Source organism: Salmo salar, chromosome ssa28, assembly GCF_905237065.1.
Source record: "Salmo salar chromosome ssa28, Ssal_v3.1, whole genome shotgun sequence".
In the NCBI taxonomy this organism is placed as follows: Eukaryota; Metazoa; Chordata; class Actinopteri; order Salmoniformes; family Salmonidae; genus Salmo; species Salmo salar.
In genome coordinates, this window is record NC_059469.1 from 27726034 (window position 1) to 27743679 (window position 17646).

The window sequence follows — 17646 nt, forward strand, 5'->3', positions numbered from 1 at the left end:
GGGGCCCTCCTGTCCCCCGGCCCAGCCCGAAGGGCCCTCCTGTCCCCCGGCCCAGCCCGAGGGGCCCTCCTGTCCCCCGGCCCAGCCCGAAGGGCCCTCCTGTCCTCCGGCCCAGCCCGAGGGGTCCGTCTGCCTGGCGCAGCTATCGGCTCCACCGAAGTGGGCGACGCCGAGGGTGGAGCAGGGTCCACGTCCTGCACCGGAGCCACCTCCAGGATAGGTGGGTTGGGGAGGGAGGGTGTAGCACAGTGCCGTCGTTGACGGCAGCCACCCTCCCTTCCCTCCCTTATTGTTTAGGGGTATTGCTTTTTGGTTTTGTTGGGGTAATGGGGATTTTTTGTGTTTTTCTTTTAAGGTGCATTCCGGGGTCTGCACCTTTAGGGGGGGTAATGTCACGTCCTGACCAATATTTAGGTATTATTTCTATTATATTTGGTCAGGACGTGGCAGAGGTATATTTGTTTTGTATTATGGGGTTTTGTGTGTGGTGTAGTGGGGTGTATTAGTTTGGTATAGGTTCTAGGTTTGTTTTTCTATGTGTAGTTTTGGGTGCTGGACTCTCAATTGGAGGCAGGTGTTTCTAGTTGTCTCTGATTGGGAGTCCCATAAGTAGGTGTGTGTTTGTTTGGTTTTCGTGGGTAGTTGTTTTTGCACTGCGTGTTGTGTGCCTGCAAAACTGTTCCTGTCGTGTATATTGTTTTCCAGTGGATGCGTTACTCCTTTTTTGAATTAAAACATGAGCATCCATATTCCCGCTGCAGTTTGGTCTATTCAACACGGCTCTTTTTGTGACACTGCCTTTCTAAGGTCTTCTAATGCCAAGTCAACAAACAGATTACCGACCATTTAGAATCCCACCGCACCTTCTCCGCTATGCAATCTGGTTTCAGAACTGGTCGTGGGTGCACCTCAGCCACGCTCAAGGTCCTAAATGATATCGTAACCGCCATCGATAAGAAACAATACTGTGCTGCCGTATTCATTAACCTGGCCAAGGCTTTCGACTCTGTCAATCACCACATCCTCATTGGCAGACTCAATAGCCTTGGTTTCTCAAATGATTGCCTCGCCTGGTTCACCAATTACTTATCTGACAGAGTTCAATGTGTCAAATCGGATGGCCTGTTGTCCGGGCCTCTGGTAGTCTCTATGGGGGTGCCACAGGGTTCAATTCTTGGGCCAACTCTTTTCTCTGTATACATCAATGATGTCGCTCTTGCTGCTGGTGAGTCTCTGATCCACCTCTACGCAGACGACACCATTCTGTATACTTCTGGCCCTTCTTTGGACACTGTGTTAACAACCCTCCAGACGAGCTTCAATGCCATACAACTCTCCTTCCGTGGCCTCCAACTGCTCTTAAATACAAGTAAAACTAAATGCATGCTCTTCAACTGATCATTGCCTGCACCTTCCCGCCCGTCCAGCATCACTACTCTGGACGGTTCTGAATATGTGGACAATATGTGGACAACTACAAATAACTAGGTGTCTGGTTAGACTGTAAGCTCTCCTTCCAGACTCACATCAAACATCTCCAATCCAAAGTTAAATCTAGAATTGGCTTCCTATTTCCCAACAAAGCATCCTTCACTCATGCTGCCAAACATACCCTCGTAAAACTGACCATCCTACCGATCCTCGACTTCGGTGATGTCATTTACAAAATACCCTACTCAATAAACTGGATGCAGTCTATCACAGTGCCATCCATTTTGTCACCAAAGCCCCATTGCGACCTGTATGCTCTCGTTGGCTGGCCCTCGCTTCATACTCGTCGCCAAACCCACTGGCTCCAGGTCATCTACAAGACCCTGCTAGGTAAAGTCCCCCCTTATCTCAGCTCACTGGTCACCATAGCAGCACCCACCTGTAGCACGCGCTCCAGCAGGTATATCTCTCTGGTCACCCCCAAAGCCAATTCCTCTTTTGGCCGTCTCTCCTTCCAGTTCTCTGCTGCCAATGACTGGAACAAACTACAAAAATCTCTGAAACTCGAAAGACTTATCTCCCTCACTAGCTTTAAACACCAGCTGTCAGAGCAGCTCACAGATCACTGCACCTGTACATAGCCCATCTATAATTTAGCCCAAACAACTACCTCTTCCACTACTGTATTTATTTATTTATTTTGCTCCTTTGCACCCCATTATTTCTATTTGTACTTTGCACTTTCTTCCACTACAAATCTACCATTCCAGTGTTTTACTTGCTATATTGTATTTACTTTGCCACCATGGCCTTTTTGCCTTTACCTCCCTTATCTCACCTCATTTGCTCACATTGTATATAGACTTATTTGTCTACTGTATTATTGACTGTAAGTTTGTTTTACTCCATGAGTAACTCTGTGTTGTTGTATGTGTCGAACTGCTTTGCTTTATCTTGGCCAGGTCGCATTGTAAATGAGAACTTGTTCTCAAATTGCCTACCTGGTTAAATAAAAATAAAATGTAAAAAAAATGTACGGCTCTCGACCTTCGCCTCTCCCGAGTCCGTACGGGAGTTGCAGCGATGGGACAAGACTGTAACTACCAATTGGATACCAAGAAATTGGGGAGAAAAAAGTGATAACAAGTAAAAAATGTCTCGTGGGCCGGATTGCAGTGCCCGGCGGTTCGTAATACCCCCCCCCCCCCCCCGTTCCACAAGCACACATACAATCATACACAGTTGAAGTCGGAAGTTTACATAAACTTAGGTTGGAGTCATTAAACCTTGTTTTTCAAACACTCCACAAATTTCTTGTTACCAAACTATAGTTTTGGCAAGTAGGTTAGGACATCTAATTTATGCATGACACAAGTAATCTTTCCAACAATTGTTTACAGACAGATTATTTCACTTATAATTCACTGTATCACAATTCCAGTGGGTCAGAAGTTTACATACACTAAGTTGACTGTGCCTTTAAACAGCTTGGAAAATTCCAGAAAATTATGTCATGGCTTTAGAAGCTTCTGATAAGCTAATTGACATCATTTGAGTCAATTGGAGGTGTACCTGTGGATGTATTTCAAAGCCTACCTTCAAACTCAGTGCCAAGACCTCAGAAAAGAAATTGTAGACCTCCACAAGTCTGATTCATCCCTGGGAGCAATTTACAAACGCGCATACATCTGTACAAACAATAGTACGCAAGTATAAACACGCAGCCGTCATACCACTCAGGAAGGAGATGCGTTCTGCCTCCTAGAGATGAACGTACTTTGTTGCAAAAAGTGCAAATCAATCCCAGAACAACAGCAAAGGACCTTGTGAAGATGCTGGAGGAAACAGGTACAAAAATATCTATATCCACAGTAAAACGAGTCCTATATCGACATAACCTGAAAGGCCGCTCAGCAAGGAAGAAGCCACTGCTCCAAAACCACCATAAAAATGCCAGACTGCGGTTTGCAACTGCACATGGGGACAAAGATCGTACTTTTTGGAGCAATGTCCTCTGGTCTGATGAAACAAAAATAGAACTGTTTGGCCATAATTACCATCGTTATGTTTGGAGGAAAAAGGGGGATGCTTGCAAGCTGAAGAACACCATCCCAACCGTGAAGCACGGGGGTGGCAGCATCATGTTGTGGGGGTGCTTTGCTACAGGAGGCACTGGTGCACTTTGCAAAATAGATGGCATCATGAGGTAAGAAAATTATGTGGATAAATTGAAGCAACATCTCAAGACATCAGTCAGGAAGTTAAAGCTTGGTCGCAAATGGGTCTTCCAAATGGACAATGACCCCAAGCATACTTCCAAAATTGCGGCAAAATGGCTTAAGGACAAGTGGCCATCACAAAGCCCTGACCTAAATCCTATAGACAATTTGTGGGCAGAACTGAAAAAGTGTGTACGAGCAAGGAGGCCTACAAACCTGACTCAGTTACACCAGCTCTGTCTGGAGGAATGGGCCAAAATTCACCCAACTTATTGTGGGAAGTTTGTGGGAGGCTACCCGAAACGTTTGACCCAAGTTAAGCAATTTAAAGGCAATGCTACCAAATACTAATTGAGTGTATGTTAACTTCTGACCCACTGGGAATGTGATGAAAGAAATAAAAGCTGAAATAAAACATTCTCTCTACTATTATTCTGACATTTCACATTCTTAAAATAAAGTGGTGATCCTAACTGACCTAAGACATGGAATTTTTACTAGGATTAAGTGTCAGGAATAAAACTGAGTTTAAATGTATTTGGCTAAGGTGTATTTAAACTTCAGACTTCAACTGTACATTGCTGCTACTCTGTTTACCACACAGTATATCCTGTTGCCTAGTCACCTTAGCCCTATACATATCTCCCAGTATTACTCCAGTATGCCTATACATTTCTCGTGTTCTTCTTATTTCTTAATTTAATTTATTGTATGTTTTTTGTTCTACCTTATGTTATTTTTACTATTACATTGATATTGATTACTGCATTGTTGGATTTAGAGCTTGCAAGAAAGGCCTTTCACCGTACTTGTGTACGTGACATTAAAACTTGAAAATAAGACCATCTGCTAAATGACTAAAATGTAAAATGTAAATGTTTTACATACAGATCTTATATTAACGCATAACATTTTTTTGTGTGACTATTTTTTAAATGTTGATGTATCATTTGTACAGTTCTTTATAAAAAAAACAAATGATTTTGTTACATTTGACTGTGTAAAACCTGGCAGCGCTATTTATCCCTCTGAGAGTGTCACGACTTCCGCCGAAGTCGGTCCCTCTTCTTGTTCGGGCGGCGTTCTAGCCATCGCCGATCCACTTTTCATTTTCTATTTGTTTAGTCTTTGTTTTACACACCTGGTTTCAATTCCCCAATTACATGTTCATTATTTAACCCTCTGTTTTCCCCATGGTTTTTGTGCGTGATTGTTTTTTGTAAGTTCGGTCCGATGTTTTTGGGCTTGGTATGACTCTGCTGTCCTGCGCCTGACTCCTCTGCACCAGCTACACCCAGATCCTTACAGAGAGTAAGGTGGATATTTTGCAAATAAATATGATTACTTTTCTCTCTGAAATGAAACCATCAAGTGATATATTTAAATAAAAAAAATACATGTCTGTCATTGAACACCATGCCATAATTAGATAGTGAAAAAACAAACCAATCTTTCATAATTTCTTTAAAAAAAGCTCAATTACCAACATTTCTGAAAATGGATATACAGTGCTTTTGGAAAGTATTCAGACCCCTTGATTTTTTTCCACATTTTGTTAGGTTACAGCCTTGTTCTAAAATGGATTAAATAGTTTTTTCCCCCTCATCAATCTACACACAATAACCCATAATGACAAAGGAAAAACACGTTTTATAAATGTTTGCTAATTTATTAAAAATAAACAACTGAAATATCACATTTACATAAGTATTCAGACCCTTTACTCAGTACTTTGTTGAAGTGCCTTTGGCAGTGATTACAGCCTTGAGTCTTCTTGGGTATGAAGCTACAAGCTTGGCACACCTGTATTTGGGGAGTTTCTCCCATTCTTCATTGCAGATCCTCTCAAGCTCTGTCAGGTTGGATGGGGAGCGTTGCTACACAGCTATTTTCAGGTCTCTCCAGAGATATTCAATCGGGTTAAAATCCGGGCTCTGGCTTGGCCACTCAACGACTTTCGGAGACTTGTCCCAAAGCCACTCGTGCATTATCTTGGCTGTGTGCTTAGGGTCATTGTCCTGTTGGCACTGTATAGTGTTTTGTAAATAAACTCTTCATATGTACTTAATAGGAACATAATGAGTTTGTCAGTAGGAGCTTACATAATGTGACATTGTATTGGAGAATCACCCACAAACTCACTTTTCTTTTGAGTCAAATTAAAGATACAGTACCAGTCAAAAATTTGGACACACCTACTCATTCAAGGGTATTTCTTTATTTTTACTATTTTCTACAGGTGTATCTCACTGGTCATCCCCAAAGACAACACCTCCTTTGGCCACCTTTCCTTCCAGTTCTGCCAATGACTGGAACGAATTCCAAAAATCACTGAAGCTGGAGACTTATATTTCCCTCACTAACTTTAAACATCAGCTATCGGAGCAGCTAACCGATTGCTGCAGCTGTACATAGCCCATCTGTAAATAGCCCACCCAATCTACCTACCTCATCCCCATATCGTTTTTATTTACTTTTCTGCTCTTTTGCACACCAGTATTTGTACTTGCACATCACCATCTGCTCATCTATCACTCCAGTGTTAATTTGCTAAATTGTAATTACTTCGCTACTATGGCCTATTTGTTGCCTTACCTCCTCATGCCATTTGCACACACTGTACTGTATATAGAATTTCTTTTTTTCTATTGTGTTATTGACTGTATGCTTGTTTATTCCATGTGTAACTCTGTGTTGTTGTTTGTGTCGCACTGCTTTGCTTTATCTTGGCCAGGTCGCAGTTGTAAATGAGAACTTGTTCTCAACTACCTTACCTGGTTAAATAAAAATATAATTAAACATTGTAGAATAATAGTGACGACATCAAAACTATGAAATAACACATATGGAATCATGTAGTAACCAAAAAAGTGTTAAACATATCAACATTTATTTTACATTTGAGATTCTTCAAAGTAGCCACCCTTTGCCTTGATGACAGCTTTGCACATTCTTGGCATTCTCTCAACCAGCTTCATGAGGAATGCTTTTCCAACAGTCTTGAAGGAGTTCCCTCATATGCTGAGCACTTGTTGGCTGCTTTTCCTTCACTCTGCAGTCCAACTCATCCCAAACCATCTCAGTCAAGATGGCTACTTTGAAGAATCTAAAATATATTTTGATTTGTTTAACACTTTTTTTGGATACTACATGATTCCATATGTGTTATTTCATAGTTTACAAAAACCCTTGAATGAGTAGGTGTGTCCAAACCTTTGTTTGCAGTAACTTTTTTGTTATCCCAAACGGACGTGGCAGTTTCAGTATTAAGGATTCCGACTTTAACATATCGCCTAAAATTGTCTTGAATGATCGCTCCCATCTTTCACAAAATCAGGTTTTAGAGCAAAGGAGAAATCATTTCAGGTCAACAAGGTCAAGATTGAAGCGACTGCAGTGCCTTTCAGTCATGGCAAATGTAGCCAATCTACCTTCATGTTCTTGGAAAACTGCCAGACCGAAATCTACAAACTATGGTTTTACAAAACATCTCAAAACCTAATGAATATAATTAAAGTGCTCTTGAATTTAACTAATCCTAGTTCCATTTGACTAAACAGCAAATACAATAACCTCTGCATCTTTGTTCTTGCCACGGCGCTAGCTCTCTCGATTCAACAAAACAACTCATTACCAAGCCCTTGATTGGAGTCAGATGTGTTGGAGCTCCTAATAAAGCACAGTAGTGCTGCTGTATGACCAATTATTACTATTATTGTTACAAATTATTGCTATTGTTTTTGTCTTTGTTTTTCTCAATGTTTGTTTTTATTTGTCTATTTTGAATTTTTATTCTATGATGTCTTGGTATGATGCCTTGGTGGGGAGGGAGGGAGAGACGGGGTGGGTGGGAGGGAGGGAGGGACGGGGTGGGTGAGAGGGAGGGAGGGACGGAGTGGGTGGGAGGGAGGGAGGGAGGGAGGGACGGGGTGGGTGAGAGGGAGGGACGGAGTGGGTGGGAGGGAGGGACGGAAGGGGTGGGGTGGGTGGGGTTTTAAAGCACTGGGTGTGTTGGTACTGTTTCAATGTCTCTGTTCCCATGTCTGAAAATCTACAAATAAAAAAAGAAGAAATAAAGGAAAGCCTCTAAAGTAACCTTTACAAGTAAACAAAGACTTAATAAGCAGAAGTTCTACACTAAACCCACTTTCCCATTTTTATATGTCAAGTATGCTATTTGGAAACAGTGATGTCTAAGTGCTGGTTAATATGCACACTCTGAATGAATCAGGCAATCCCATAAGATAAACTTAGTTGTTTTCAACACATACGTGTTCTGAGGTAACCTAATACCAAGGTATTGTGGGTTAAACTATACCTACCTTGTTCTGGTCATTGACAGTCAACTCGTCCAGATATTTCTTGAAGGGGTTTGGATGAAACGCTTCATCATAATTTTCCTCTGGCAATTTTGGGATAATATTGGCAGGTCGAATTACACCAGGCTTAGTCTGTAATGTTTGAAAATATGTCTCGATTAATTTGCTTTTGTAGATAACGAAAACATAAGATCATGGAAAATATACACTTAATAAAGAAATAGCAAAGCATATGTGATGGCCATTCATTAGCATAACAAAGTTTAAACAGATTTGCAATAGAATAAATACCTTATAGGTGTCTGCCAGATTTCTCTCAACAGACGGTTGTAGGTTGAAGGTTGCCTGTAAAAAATAAAATATCAGCACATACTGTATATAATGTTGATGTATTTTGGATTTTTCCTACAAACGTAGGATCTTAATTTGACCCAGTTTGCTACAGCAGAAAAATTATCCTGTAAGAACAGGTGAATTATAATTTTGATTATAATTAAATGGACATTTTAATATGGGTTAATACATTTTTCGTAAAGGGAAAATCAAATCTACAATTTCAAAGTGGAAATAAACTTCAGAAGCCTTTTTATACCTTAAATACACTACAACCTTTACATTTCCTGTTATCCTGCAACAGGATGATCAAATTAAGATCCCACATACAGTATGTAATCATCCAAGTGTCAACTTGCTGCACAAAGAACTAGTCTTCCTTTGATTAGAAAGAGTCTTTCTTTGGCGTCGATGACAATGGACTCTCAGACTTCTGTAAACTACTGAAGTCAAAATCTTGAAAAGAATGATGTGTCTCTTGATGAAAGATTCGTACAGTTCAGTGAATATAAATGCAACTTAATGAAACATTCATGACTGGTTTTGTTTTGAATCCTGTCTTATCATGCAGTCTCGTTCCCCAGACAAAGCTGTCATGTTGTTTGCATGCTGAGATACTTCAGTAAGTTGTTGAATTAATCTAAATATTTCCAGATATAGTCTATTAACTATAACAGATTACATTTCCAGCTTGAGATCTGAAGAGCCATTGAGACTTAGAGGGGTAGAACATCCCCACCGTAATGATATTATGAAAGCCAAAGTCCACCACAAGTTTTCACTCAGAAAATCCCCTTCTCAAACATACCCACTACTCCAAGCAACAAAATGTTGATGTTCCCTATGCAATGTATGTAACCTGCTTTTATACACAGAGTATCTCTAAATCTCATGAGGACAATCTTTTCCAGGATATTCTATTCATTTATTTTCTTACAAACACATATGAGAAATGAAATCAACACAAGAAAGAACACCTCATGGATTGATCAAATAGCACATTGTGTAGTCATTTCATTACAGACACAGTAATTAGTCATCAAAGTTATTGTGCTTTCCAACGTAGACATCAGATTCATCTTTTTGAAGAGCCTGAAAATGTTAGTTTTTTTCCTTTAGGGAGCAAGTTTGCATTTCCAGATGCACAATAACAAGCATTCTCAGTTATTTTGGAATGTATAGTGGATCTTGCTTAGGGGACAAAACAAACATACATATGTATACTCACATATTTCGTTTCACGTCCCAATGACCTTGGCAATGAGGTGTACCGCTACATGTGGGAGAAAGCAAACAGAGAAACACAAATAATGAGAACTTCATGAGAAGACTATTCCTGGTAAAGTCAGTTTATCTACTTCCTGGGCTGTTTGTGGTGGTGATTGTATAAGTAGACTTATGACCCTGAATGTCACCTTTATATATCTGGACTGTCTTTTCAATCCACTTTGTGTAACACATTGTGTAGCCCTATGGAAGGGGATATTACCAGCATAATTATCAGCCAGTTAGAGGATCATCTCATTTCACATGATCAGTATCTGACCACACGCACACACACAAACACACACACGCACGAACACACACACACACACACACACACACACACACACACAGACACACACACACACACACACACACACACACACACACACACACACACACACACACACACACACACACACACACACACACACACACACACTCCAACATACAAAGACAGTTGGAATAATGGATGGAAAAAGGGATGTTATGCTACTGTACCTGTATGCAATGTAATGAGATTACTGTACCTGTATGCAATGTAATGAGATTACTGCACCTGTATGCATTGTAATGAGATTACTGTACCTGTATGCAATGTAATGAGATTACTGTACCTGTATGCAATGTAATGAGATTACTGCACCTGTATGCAATGTAATGAGATTACTGTACCTGTATGCATTGTAATGAGATTACTGTACCTGTATGCAATGTAATGAGATTACTGCACCTGTATGCAATGTCATGAGATTACTGTACCTGTATGCATTGTAATGAGATTACTGTACCTGTATGCATTGTAATGAGATTATTTGAGTTTTCACTGAGATTTATAGACATGCATAGTGATACAATGTTTTCCGTTGTGCATTAATTGCCAATATGATAAGAATGGATCACATTATTGCTTTCTAATAAGTTATGAGAAACTGAACAAAGTCTGACTTAAGAGACAAGCCACCTACGAGACATTTAAACAGACCGCTCACGTAAGAGGGGTAAAGAAATAATTTTGGATAACACATCCACTGAACAGTAAATATGCAATAACGCAATCAGGGTGTATACACTCTTAAAACCAAGAGAACCACTCACAGTTTTTTCCCAGTGTCAGTATGGCGTTTAAATGGAAATGTATTTGTGTGGAGTATGTTTATCTTGTATACATTATACCTTGTAAGCATTTGTATCTGTCATGTGTGAATGTTGTTGTTTGTATGTTTACTATATATATATATATATATATATATATATATATATCTTTATCTTATCTGACTTGCCACAACTGAAGTTCCTTCTCGGAAAAAAAAGGTTTCCTATTCTATTCTACATATTGCTGTGAGTGCTTCTTACATTGGGAGTTTTTCTTGGTAAGCCCTTCTCATGATTTTTGACAATGCTATTGAGCTGCCCTCCTTTCATTTCTTTGCTGAAGCACGAAGGCCCACCTGAACAGCTTCTTACATACCTTTGGTGCACATTTGTCCATTGATTCCCTGGAGTATGCGAAGGCAGGTGATGCTTGGCGCTGAAAGATGCCAAAAGTAATCATAAAAGAGAACACTTCATTTGATCTCTTCCACTTTGGCTCAAGTGAGTGCAGGTCAATACAAAACTCACCATTGGAATGGGGTCCTCTAACACTTCGTCTATGACAGCGTACAGATCTTCTGACTGCTTTCGCAACTGTGCAGGGGAACACATCTGTAGAGAGAATCAGCAGTTAAATAGACAGTAACGTTAATATTCTTAACAAGACCTTTATCATCAAGCTAACAGTCCTGCAATATATGGTTTTAAAATAGAAATTTGCACTTTACTTTTGAACTGACTAAATTGGTTTCCAAACACTTCAGAGAAAGTATTGGACTTTTTACAGTACAGATGCTCAGCTGCCTCAAAGTCAAGTACATCTACATGGAACCATGTAAAGAAAAGTTCTGGCAAACAAGCATCTACATTTCAAGGTTCATAGAATATATTTACAAAATAATTGATGCTACAAGTACACAGTGTCTTAGGAATCAGAGGCCACACTGTTCTGCACTGTACTCCACTGTACTGTACCTCTGCATGTGTGTCCTCTTTCTTACGTCTGTCCACTGGGTCCTGTGAATCTCCTTCTTTGTCCACTTGATCATCAATTGCCTGTGAAAGCAATATAAATTGAGATGGAAACATCAATGGACAGAACGTACAGTACGTACAGGTGTAGGATCTTAATTTGATCACCCTTTTGTGTGAGAATTTTCCTGATCTGTACATACTGTATGAAATTCTTTCTTTGTAGTATATGTTCTCTTCCTTTGTCATGTGATCTACACAGAACAAGGAGGACAACTTTTTTTTATATTTATATTCAATGGAGCATGTTTTAATGTATTTTCTATTGAGTCAACATTGGTAAAGCGATTAAGGCTGTCAGGCATTTTGTAAATGTTCCTGTCTTCCACTTCTATCCTCAGTCTGAAGCATGTCAACCCTGTCACAGGCACAATCAAAGGTAATTTGTTTTCTGTATTAACAAAATAAACTCATTCCAATTCAGTTGACTAAATGAGAACTGTAGTGACTCATTCCAATAAGCATTTTATTATTATAGCATGTTATTCCTCCATTTGACTGAATAAACCACCTCATTTCAGTCACTAAAAATACATACGTTTTTCATTCCTCAACTCGTTGCCCCAAAGTCGGACTGCACTGTTGAACTTAAAGGGGCAGTTACTACATACATATTTGGACTTATAAATGTATGATGTGTACCCATTGATTCTTCAAGAATATAACTTAGAAATGCCTCATGAGCTTAGTTCAACTGCCGTACCCCATCAGAACCCAAAATATTAGCTTGCTTTACTCCAATGTTTGTAAATAAAGTAAATGTAAACAAACGCTATATAGCCTCAAAACATGATTGAAACTGTAATTGTTATATCATGGATGGTCAGTCCTTGCATCTCTAACTCTGTCTATAATTTTGAATGGTTACATTTCTCCAGCGCTATCTGTCAGCTTTTTAACGAAACCGGGGCGGGAAAAACAGTTTATTGTTTCTACTGCCGATTGATCCAGGTCAGGTGTGTCTGTAGCAACCATCATTTGGCAGCTGTTTAACTGTAATGGCTGATTGTCAATTAGCAATGAGATAGAGATATTGGGATTTCAACAGAAACGTTAGCAGACTGTGCTTACCTGCTGGTCCAACAGAACGGTGTTTGTGGGAATTGCAGCGAGGGCTTTATAGCTTAACTTGATCTTGTGTGGCTAGAGTTGAGAGGGATGGGCGGAGGGATATGAAAAATAAAAAACAAATCTTATTTATAGTGCTATTCCCAGGATGGGCTTTGCTAGAAATGTTCAAAATGATTCCATTTCTCAATGTAACAACACAATTCTGTTTAGACATAATGCACGTGAACCCTACAACATTTTCATGAAAAAAACGTTTGACTAACTGTCTAACTCTGAAAAGCAAGTATGACAGTTGGGAACCAAGGACAATATAGTTGCTGTTAGAGGTTGTAAGTTAACAAGATCATTTTTAGCCGAGCGGCATCTTGCCAGATACTCAAATCATCCTTACAGTACTCAATGTCAGTCACAGGACATTAATAGTTTCCTTTGTCCTCGTTTACTTGACTCATGCAGGTGGCGTGCGATTGGACTGCATGCCAGCATGCAGAGTAGCTACCTTTCTTTTTGTATCAAGGGAGTCTGACATCTCCCTCCATAGGCATGGAGAGGGCGTAGAGCGCAGGGAGAGAGAGGGAGACGGAGTAAGGTCACGGGTCGGGGGCGCCGGAGAAGGGGAGAGGGTGAAGCGGTCGGGTGTTGAGGGTGGAGTGGGGGGCTTAGGTGATGGACATCCTGGGGGTGTGTAGAGGGTGGGAGTGAGGTGGAAAGCTCTGTGAGCTGGGGAGACACCGAGTTGCAGCATCGAGTGTGGAGGTGTTTTCAGGCCATTCTGTAATGGGGTTGGTGATATTGTATCTATGTACCTCTGTGCAGAGGAAACTGTGCCACTGGGTGAGTGGGATGAGGCAGAAAGATGGCCCTCTGGGGCACAGCAGGAGAGAGAGCGAGGTTTAGGAGACCTGTAAAGACATGAGTTGGGCAGTGGACTCCAAACTTGGGGCCTTGCGGTCCCCCAGGTGTTAAGGGTCCCCATAGAAATCCCCTGATTGTTAGAGGTTCCCATGGAGGAAACTTCAGGTGTAGACGTATCGAGGGCCTTAAAGGTCTCCTGGTTATTAGCAGGTGCAGAAGACAGAAAGGTGAGCTTTGATCGTAGGTGAGAATTCAGAGCTTGGACAAAGTTCTTGCTAACTGGTTTAGGTTCAGCAGACAGTGAGTCCAGTGTTGAGTTTGATGAGGTGTTTACTGGTCCGGCAGACAGTGAGTCCAGTGTTGAGTTTGATGAGGAGTTTACTGGTCCGGCAGACAGTGAGTCCAGTGTTGAGTTTGATGAGGTGTTTACTGGTCCGACAGACAGTGAGTCCAGTGTTGAGTTTGATGAGGTGTTTACTAGTCCGGGAGACGGTGAGCTGATCTTTGAGAAGGATGAGTAAAGAGGTTGACATGCAGAGGTCCCCTGGTTGTGAGCTGGGTTAGGAGACAGACATTTAAGTCTTGAGTGTGATGAATACAGGGGTTGATTTGTATCGTGGGGCACAGAAGCCCCCTGGTTCTTAACTGGTTTTGGTTCAGGTGACAGTGAGTTAAGTCTTGAGTTAACTGAGTTGTTGAGTGGCTCAGGAAACAGACGTCTGAATCTTGAGTGTGATGAGTACAGAGGTGGACTTGGAACTTTGGTGTGGTCTACTGGTTTGGGGAGGTTCTGAGGGAACGGTTGAGACAACGGTGGGACTGGTGACGCCACAAGGCTTCGATAAGAGGGGGAGGTGACCCTCTCAGAGATAAATCCATTGTTTGATTTCAGTTCATCTGAGTGTCTTAATGGTGGGCTGTGAGGGCCAACCATTCTCCATGAGGTGGAAAGCTCCTTACACTCTATGGACAGGGGTGCATTGACAGATCTAAGGGACTCTAACACACATCCATCCCTGTGATGGTAACTCTGAGCTGGGCTGTGTATGGAGGCTGAGGACTGGGCCCTGGATGAGGACACCTCCAGGGGAATAGAGGCCACACTGGAAGCTGCAGAGCAGGCATTACAGGAAGTCCCATGGTGAATGGGCCAGCAGGGGGAGTAGGGTCTCTGTAGAGTAGGGGACAGGACTGGCAGGCGGCCCTTTCGGAGGATAGCTGTTAGCAGGGAGAGCCGTGTGGGAGGGGGCCTGTGGCGGGAGCGGAGGCGGGGGGACAGGGGACAGGGGGGCGAGGTGGGACTTGCACAACAAGTTGGTGAGAGGCAGGTTGGCGGCATGTGGACTAAACTGGAGCCAGGTTCTAGGGAGTGCCTCTTGACTCGCACAACAGAGGGGGTGAACATGCCTGATCTCACTGAGGAGCACGGGGACACCGCGCGAGACGTCTCGGGGGACATTTGCAGTGCAGACCAGCTCCTGTCTTTGTCCCAACTCTCAGAGAGGATGGACTCCTGACTCTGACTCTTTGAAGAAGAAGGAAACAGATCTGTGGAGTTAGCGGGGCTTAGTCTCTCGTCTGAGTCAGACTCCCTATTTAAAAAGAGATCCAAGCTGGCCTCAGCACCCACAGGGGTGTTGTGCCACTGCTGCTGAGAAATGCCCTGGTGTTCGTTAACAGCTGTTTCCATAGTCCTGGATACAAAATGGTGGACTCTATTTTCTGGCTGGGTATTTATAGGGGGAGGGGTCTGGGGTGGGGTTGGGTGATCAGGAGGAGATATCAACTGAGAAGAAAAAAAAACATGGGATAAGGGTGAAAAGGTTCTATGAATATTAATTAACACATTGTTGACTAATGATAACTGAAGATGACTGTCAATGAGGTAGATTTTTTTTATTTGATTTTATTTCAAATTCTGAATTATTGAACCATGATAGATAAACATTTTGCCATTAATTTGCAAAGTAATTAAAGCAGTCTCAGGCAAATATAATTTAGAAAAGGGTAAACAAAACTGGATTTTTACATAATAACTAATACATTGCATATCTGAGACCCAACTTCAAATCAGGATTGTAACCAAAGCTTCATATATCCAATTTATTTGTCTTTTGCTATACTATTTAAAAATGGAATCTCAGAAGGCATGTTCTCTCATTTAAAAGGTACAAGCAAAGGTCACAACAATTGGAACAGTATAGATTATGTCAAGTAGGGTTGGAACCAAAAATTCCGATCTGCCATTTGTGTGTCATTTTTATTACTATGTATAGATTTAATCTCAGAAGCTACAGTATGTAATTAAAATGGTCACATATGGAAGGGAGTCAAGCTGTAAGCCTTGACAAAACATTGTTATTCTAAAATATTTTTGCCCAACTTCTATTTAACTTACTATGTCTAGGCCTCAAGCAGAGAAGGTGCAACATATAGAAAATGAATACAAAGCTTTAAGATTCACTTTGTGATCAATGTTGTTGTTGGTTCTGCTGTAAATGTGAGTATCACATTGAGGTAGTAAGAGTAGAACATAAGCCCATGCACTTACCCGAGTGTATGTCTCCTGTTGGACCATGTCCCCTGCTTCACGTTTTTCACAGTCCCTGATATAGATCACCTCCGCCTTGAAAAGCCCTCCGTCTGACATGGTGTCTTCAGTCGCCTTCTGCTTGGGAACTCCTAAATTCTGACAGAGGATCAGGAAACGTTGATGAGCCACTTAGATGAGTTACTGTAACCTGAGCAATCCTGAAGTGAACTTCGGCAAGTCCCTGTGTATAACTTCCAGCTCCTGAGCGAGAGCGGGACGTGTAATTATGTCTCTCTCCTGGGTTTCCTTTTACCAGAACACATGTCCCACATGAACTGTACACATGCACTACCACATGCCCCACTGGTTGAGTAAGAGCTTAACTGATACTATTTGTTGTTCATAATTATAGTAAGTCATTTCTCTAGGGGAGAAGGGACACCCGTACAGGATGACTGACTACAGAATTACACAGTATGTCCTCCATACGGTCACAATTCATTTAGAAATCTTTCTTCACTGTCTAAATAAAATGAAACGAAACATTCATAAATGTTAGTGTGTTCTCTTTCAGAGATTCACTAGATGTTAACTAGATGTGTGATACACTGCATTTAAAATGTAATTATTATGCGGAGAAAACAATGTATTCTGTCTTTCTTTCAATTGTACTCAAAATGGATGTTCAAAAAGGTAAAGCTGGATTTCTACAGTAAGAGAAGCTCTTTTAACAAGTTGTTGCATAATCCAAACCATTTGGCATACAGTATGATAGACTAGATTGAGACTAATCCATGATAATAAGAACCTTTCATCCACAATGCCAGTTCATTCTATAAGGCATAGAAGCTTCGATAATTCAAGTTGAATTGATGAAATACGGTGTAAGACCACTCTAATGACATTTGGAATGTCTGTATGGGTTTGACTTTTTCATACATTTGCTACAATAGCTCTTTCAAGAATGTACTCTCATCTCCCCTTTAGTTTCAGTCTGCTTATCCTGATTATTCTTTGTAGCATTCATACGTCTTGCTGAATTGAACATTGTGTATATGTAAATGGCTTGTATAATATATCTCATTCATTCCATGCTAGCATATAACCTATACCAATGTAAGTTCAAAATTGAACATCTGAATGGGAAATGAGGGAACATGAGTAATACTGTCAAATTCATATATAATATCTCTAAAATCGTATATATTTTAAAATCAGTTGTCTATAAAGGTACTACAGTTATCAAAACGACAGGATATTGCTTAGAAAAGCTGCATTTGAATAGAACAATGTCACAGCAGTTTTCAATGGCAAATTTAATTGTGAACAGCATTAAGTACCAAACAATATTAAGTACTGTAAATGGTTATTGCTAGTAAGCAGTATACATGTTATTATTGGTCCTAATCATGCTAGGTATGGAGAGAATATTAAGGAGAACATAGCAAAGAACATTGAGATAAGTATCAACTCACCTTTACGTCTCTCAGCTTTA

The 17646-nt window shown here is 40.9% G+C and overlaps 1 protein-coding gene across 5 annotated transcripts in view; it reads right to left on the bottom strand.

Annotated features, from left to right (window-relative positions):
* The window catches only part of mlip (muscular LMNA-interacting protein), a 48437-nt gene that overhangs the window by 14827 nt on the left and 15964 nt on the right, over positions 1-17646 (bottom strand). For 3 of the 5 annotated variants that reach the window (XM_014180162.2, XM_014180165.2, XM_014180164.2), the window contains exons 3-11: positions 16170-16307; positions 13263-15404; positions 12764-12835; positions 11636-11716; positions 11189-11272; positions 11037-11096; positions 9531-9575; positions 8261-8314; positions 7973-8101 (exon numbers count right to left, since the gene is read on the bottom strand). In XM_014180162.2, coding sequence (XP_014035637.1) covers positions 7973-8101; positions 8261-8314; positions 9531-9575; positions 11037-11096; positions 11189-11272; positions 11636-11716; positions 12764-12835; positions 13263-15404; positions 16170-16307 — 2805 coding nt within the window. Of the gene's footprint in view, positions 1-7605; positions 7702-7972; positions 8102-8260; positions 8315-9530; positions 9576-11036; positions 11097-11188; positions 11273-11635; positions 11717-12763; positions 12836-13262; positions 15405-16169; positions 16308-17646 lie in introns of those variants that run through there. The other 2 variants (XM_014180163.2, XM_014180166.2) reach the window with 2 other exon arrangements.